General features: G+C 38.3%; 1 protein-coding gene across 2 annotated transcripts; it reads right to left on the bottom strand.

Moving 5' to 3' along the window:
- Window positions 1-1,179: 1,179 nt before the first annotated feature.
- On the bottom strand, window positions 1,180-2,550 carry LOC124861623 (ribonuclease-like 3). 2 transcript variants are annotated; one of them, XM_047355498.1, is made up of 2 exons: window positions 2,508-2,550; window positions 1,180-1,880 (listed from the first exon to the last, which is right to left on the bottom strand). In XM_047355498.1, exon 2 carries the CDS (start codon window positions 1,869-1,871, stop codon window positions 1,401-1,403), a length of 471 nt encoding a protein of 156 aa, XP_047211454.1. In that variant the 5' UTR covers window positions 1,872-1,880; window positions 2,508-2,550; the 3' UTR covers window positions 1,180-1,400. The 2 variants fall into 2 exon arrangements, with proteins under 2 accessions (XP_047211454.1, XP_047211455.1); XM_047355499.1 differs by having other exon boundaries at window positions 1,180-1,877.
- Between the last annotated feature and the right edge of the window lie 3,769 nt (window positions 2,551-6,319).

Raw genomic sequence — 6,319 nt, 5'->3', positions numbered from 1 at the left:
AAACACCCATTAAGATATGGTGTATTCTTAACTATGTTTTTCATTCATTATTTTAATTGTTTAGCTGCACTTTAGGCTCCTAGTAGATGAGTTCTCTCATGAGCAGAAAGGTGTGAAGAATTCAGACTGAGAGGATGACAAAACCACTGGTGTAAAGACACAAAGTTTAGTCTTTGTCAAAGTTTGTTTGATCATAACCACAAAACCAGAGTTAGTTTCACATGACAAGAACTAGTTTGAAGTTAATTTCCCCACAGATTAAAACTGAACTGCAGTAATTCATGTTCAAAGTTCACAAGGTGAGATGCAAAACCAAATTCACAGTCCCAGAATGACATTGTGTTGCATTGCCCATACTGAACAATCAAACCTAGATATAACCCAAATCAGAAACTCTGGCCATGTTCTTGACATAAAGTTGAGCTTGTTTGGGCTTTAGGATGGACCTCACAGTGGTGCCCCCCTAACATCTGATCCTGTTGGTGATCGGGTTTTTTACATAATTATGTAGGCCTTTAGGACAGGGTATTTCTTTGCTCTAGATGATATACCATAAACTGAAAAAGTTAAAAGACATATTTGCCCCACACAGATTTCTCCTCTTTTCCACATCTGACATTGTCTCTGGTTCAGAGATGGTTTTACACCAGGAATGTCAGTTATAGCCCATATTCTTGATCCGGCTGTGTGGGATGGCTCACTCTGTGACTTGTGAGTTTTCCCCAAATTCTTGAATGAACTTTGTGTCTTCATTCTTTCAAGGCTATAGTTTTCTCTGTTGCTTATGGACCGTACTCTGCCACAGTTTTTCCTTCCACTCTATTTTCCCTTAATATGTTAAGATGGAGCACTCTGTGAACAGCTAGCTTTTTTTTTTAGCAATTCCCAGTTTTGGCTTATCCTCTTCATAGAGGGTGTCAGTGGCTGGCTGTTCGACAACAGTCTTCCCTCCGTCTGTGTAGACCATAACATGTCCATGAGATAAAAAAAATAAAAATCCTGTTTTACACAAGAATAAATGTTTTGAAGATATTCAAATTTGTTGAAATGCATGCATTAAGTTAAGTATTTTTTTAGCAATCATAATAAGGACAACTCAAATTATTTCCTGTTTTTGAACAAGGGTTGAGATTTTGTGAAATAGAGCCTCTGTGAGGCAGTTTGTTATAGTACGTTTATTCTTTGCATACTGTGGTACAGACGTTTTGTACAATGCACGAAAAGTCAAAATGTACATGCCAGATGTCCAAATGAAGATCAAGGTTTGCTGTTTTTAGAGAAAACACAATAATGGACACATTAATAGAACAAGGTTTGTTCAACAGCAGATAGACACACAAAAAGGAACATCCCCTTTTAAATGGTTGTGGTTACAAAGATCTGGGGCGTTCAGAGGACAATTAGTCTTCAAAGTTTAAAACGTTTTCTGCATATTGCACAGGTACACCTGTGCACTGCACTACAACAAATCTGCTGTTGTACAGCTTTCCCTCATACTGACATCTGGGTTTCCGGGCTTTCTTAGTCAGTGTGCAAACAACAACCTTGAACTTTCTTTTACTCTTTGTCAAATGTTTTTCATGAAGATAATCTCCTTGTCCCTCGCAGATGGATTTGACCTCGTTTGCATCAGCGAGGATGAACGTATTTGTCTCCTTACAACTGTTGTCGTTGCTGTAGATGCTTTTCTGGTTTATCACATCTGTGCATTTCTTCTCAGTCATTTGCTTATCTACATGCTGTCTTTTAAACTTCTTATAACGTTCAAATATTGTTTTTCCCGGTCCAGAAACGTCATCATTCAGGGATTCAGAGACGACAGCCTCTATTAGCAGCAAACAGACAAGCAGGTGAACAGGAAGGGTTTTCATTTTTCTCTGCTGATAGAAAAAAAAAACAGTTCATGATATTAATTTATTTTAAATGCAGTATTTGTTTAAAATCAAGATGCAATAGAAGCATGCGTGTGTTTGAAGCACTGAACGCATTTGGATACCCAGAGTTAGGATCACACAGATCTCAGTGCTATGCCACGCTCCTTTAGTTGCCAAATCCCAGTTGGATGTTTTAAAAGCATTTATGGCCTTTTGATTTCACCGGGTCAACATTTAATGTGGAAGTGAGTCATTAAAAGTGGGATTTTGTTTATTGGAGCACTATGACCCACCATCCAGCTGTTTGTACCACCCCCAGGCAGAATGACACCCCAGGAGGGGAGCCATATCACCCAAATGAAAATACTCCAGATATAAAGTACAAAGTCTGATGTTTTTTCTTGTTCAAAGGCTCACACTTTAAACTGTTCTAAAGGAAATACCAATGGCAATTCAAAATATCAATTAAATATTACTATAAACTCATCTGCAGTGGAATTAATGTGACTAACAGCAAGTTGCTACACCTTCAAAAAGATTACATCCAACATTTATTTTTTATCATAACAGAAGTAAGCATAAAATAACTTTGCTAAACAATATGAAGAAACAAGAATTTTAGCTGAATCATACCTCACAGATGGAAGGGAGGCAAAACAAGAAGAAAGTCGTCTGGTTTTTCAGAGGTTAAAGTGGGGTGTGACTTCAGTAAGATCAGCTTATAAAGGTCCTTTAATGCACAAGAAACAATAGGAGGAGTTCTCAAACTAACTGTTACCAATCTGACGTCCTCCATGAAATGCCAAATAAGAATACACAACAATGCACAATTAGTTGCATGAAGTGATTGGACATTTCATGTCAACAAGATCAATATTCATAAAGCTAAATTATTGTCTCAAACACTATAGGTCACAAGGTCTATGTAGCATAAAAAGTCGCTTTGCATACAGCCTTGCAGCTAAAAATAATCACTATTCAGTCAGTTGAGCAGCTTTCAGAGAAGGTAAAGGGGAAACAAACATGGCTGACCACAAACAAGATCAGTTGAGCGTTTTCACACTATGGTATCAAAAGGAAACTAAAAACGTTTAATTTTTGGAACAAATATAAGTAAACCCAAGTGGCTTTATTCACATTTAACATCTTATAATATTAATAACTCATTTATTTGCACTGTTTTTATTCATGTTTCATAAGCAAATAGCTACATACTTTATTACCAATCTATGCAGAGAGGTTTTTTTTTTCTTTTTTTCTGATGAAGGTTTAGACTGTGCCAACAACAAAGCCACAGGTGCAACAGCAGCCAAAGGTGCAAGAACAGATTAAGCTGTGAAGAGAAGCTGAAGGCTGTTTTTCAATGTATTTGTATTTAAACAAGTTGTAAACTAGGTTGTCTCAGTAAAAACTTATCTTGAATCTGATGGTCAACAGTTGGTTTTATTTGAAATGATATTAGAAAAACACACATTTCCTAACTAAATGCCATCATAAATTATGAAATATTAAAAAATTCAGGATAAGTGTGACATTTTTGTGGTTTTTGGGGCAGTAGAAAAAAACAAAAGTATTCGAATCAACAACATGCAGCAACTAATATTAACTAACTGAACTAATATTGTTGAAAAACCTTGAGTTGGTCAACATTTATTCTGGGAAGACCTTCAAAGTCCTCTGGACAATAGTTATAATGTGACTTTATTGTTTGTGGTTTTATTAGACTGGTCCTGGTAGAGAAACTAGTCCTACTCCAGTGGGTGAGTGAGGGAAGGTTTAATGGAAGGGGTTTTAAGCTCCAAAACCACAACTTTGTTGCTGTGCATAAAGGCTTCAGACACCAACAAGCAGGATGTTTTGTACTGACACACTTTCACTCCTGTTACATTCTTTTCTGTTGGCTAAGCAAAACTTTGATACCAGTAACTTTAAGCGTATAACCATCCTAACCTGTTAATGTGGAGTAAGACTGAGGAAACGGGGACAAATTGAGACCTCAGTCAACCTGCTTTCAAAGGCTGATTTATATCAAACTTCTTAACATGGAAACTCTAAACCAGATCATCCACATTGGTTTTCCAAAGAATATGTGTCAAACTCAGACTTGCGGGCCAGTAGTTGTAATTATATAAGCCCCGCACAATAGTTTCAAATGTCAACTAGAGCTGGCCTGCTGACACACAGCGCTTGCACCATTAATAATACAAATCCCAAAATGTTGTTGCATTAGGGCATCAATCAAGACCCACAAGCCCCCCTCCTCTGTTGATATGCCTTAGCAACATTATCTCCTAACTGGTCAAATCAAGCCACCCCTCCCAAAAATTGAGAAGCAAAAGGTGTAAATCAGAAGCTTTTGAGACAGGCGGAGAGAAGAATTTCTGTTTAAAAAGGTAAAGTTGTCTTGTGTGTGGAGCCCGCGTAGCTGTAACCAAATAATAGAACTTATAACATTTGTTGAACAAATATAAAGAATGACCTGCAACTTTGTCCAAGTTTTGAATTTTGGTCCACTCTGTATTGGAGCTGGATACCCCGGTTCTAGAGAAACATCTCCTCTCAGAATGAAGAATGAACTCGCAAAGCCTGATAATATTACCTTCTGGGTTAGAACATGCTAAATTCATCAGAGGGACTTGAATAAGTCAAGAAAAACATCCACATGGTCAACATCAGAAATTAAGAAGAAAACAACTTCTTCAAGCAGTTAGCGGATCACAGCGTAAATTCGCTGTTCTCCTCAAAATAACTCAACACACAGCCATTAAACTGCTGCCAACAAAAGTGAGTACATCCCTAAGTGAAAATTGCCAAATTACGCCCAATTAGCCATTCCTCTCCCTGGAGTCATGTGACTCATTGGTGTTACAAGTTGTTAGGTGTGAATGGAGAACAGGTGTGTTAAATTTGGTGTTATTGCTCTCACACCCGCTCATTCTGGTCACTGGAAGTTCAACATGGCACCTCATGTCAAAGAGCTATCTGAGGATCTGAGAAAAAGAAGTGCTGCAAGATGGCCTGGGCTATAAGAGGATTGCCAGGTTCCACTCAAAACAGGCCTTGTAATGGTCGACCAAAGAAGTGGAGTATGTGTTCTCTCAACAGTTTGCTGAAGACCAGCAGACTAAGGACATGGATATCTGGAACCATGTCCTGTGGTCTGATGAGACCAAGATTAAGTTACTTGGTTCATATGGTGTCAAGCGTGTGTGTAGGCAACCAGGTGAGGAGTACAAAAACAAGTGTGTCTTGTCACAGTCAGGCATGGGGTGAGAGAGTCATGGTTTGGGGCTGCATGAGTGCTGTTAGCTGTGGGGAGCCACAGTTTAGGGAACCATGAGTGCCAACATGTACTGGGCCGCAGGGCAGTATTCCAACATGATAAGGACCCCAAAAACACCTTCAACACGACCACTGCCTTGCTAAAGTAGAAGAATCACCGCAGTCTGTCTGAATGAGTTTTTATCATTTTAATCTGAAACAAACACTTAACAATTTCTTTCAAAAAGGCCAGATTGGAAGCAAGTGTCCTTAAAAACTGCTTTAAAAAATTGTTAAATAGATTTATTTTAACCTTTGGTTTGAATTTCTAAATTTCAGTAGGGGGCAGTAATTTGCCCAGTGACATTTCAGACATGCTGACCAACGTGTGAATGTTGAGAAACAGGCTTTGTTATTTTCTCAGGATGATTATTGAGGAAAAGTCTGTTACAGAATGATTTATTGGCAGTTATTCAAAGTGGATCTTGTAGAGATCTTTAATGGAAAGATGTGACCTAATACTACCTAGAATTGGCTTGAGTTAATCATCTGTTTCCTTTCAGAACACAAACTGTTGTTCTTTGTGTTATAGGGATCCTGACTTTTTTGTGTTTGTCTGATTTTCTTTTCAGTTTATGTCTTGTTTCTTCCATATAAAACACAGACTGCTGACGTGTCATTCTCCCACAGAAAAGAGGAATTGTCTCTTTCAGTGTTGTGGTAATAATGGGTCTGCACCATATTCTTGCGGGAGCACATAGGAAAGGGTGGAGTAGGTGGGGTCTTTTTGCTGAAACGTAGCATTATAATGCTCTATATCAACAGGCATGTATGGAGATGCAGCCCTTAGAGGCAGCAGACACTGTGACCATTATGGCTGAAATAAACACAGCTGTCAGTGAAAGGTGTCATCTCCTCCTGCTCCTGTCTCATCGCTCCTCATCATCTCTAGCTGGGTTATCTGCTTGTAAATTGCAAAGGAGCAGACCCACTTTTCACACAACTCCCAACTGGTCAGAAGTTTATCAAAATAACTAAATTTAAATACCAGTTTATTCTAAGAAAGTTAGACTTGCTGCTCTTGTTAGAAATAGGTTAGAGGAAAGCTTGTAATCATTTAGTTCTGTCTTTGTTTCTGTTTTGACTGTTTTCTCAGCAGCCAAAATCGAAAGTAAATTTCAGTT

Source organism: Girardinichthys multiradiatus, chromosome 24 (genome assembly GCF_021462225.1).
Source record: "Girardinichthys multiradiatus isolate DD_20200921_A chromosome 24, DD_fGirMul_XY1, whole genome shotgun sequence".
NCBI lineage: Eukaryota > Metazoa > Chordata > Actinopteri > Cyprinodontiformes > Goodeidae > Girardinichthys > Girardinichthys multiradiatus.
The sequence above is the reverse complement of the archived record's forward strand: the minus strand, read 5'-3'. Positions and strand labels throughout refer to the sequence as shown.

Excerpts from the sequence above, each read along its gene's own strand:
- LOC124861623 (XM_047355498.1), bottom strand. The coding sequence starts at position 1,871 with ATGAAAACCCTTCCTGTTCACCTGCTTGTCTGTTTGCTGCTAATAGAG.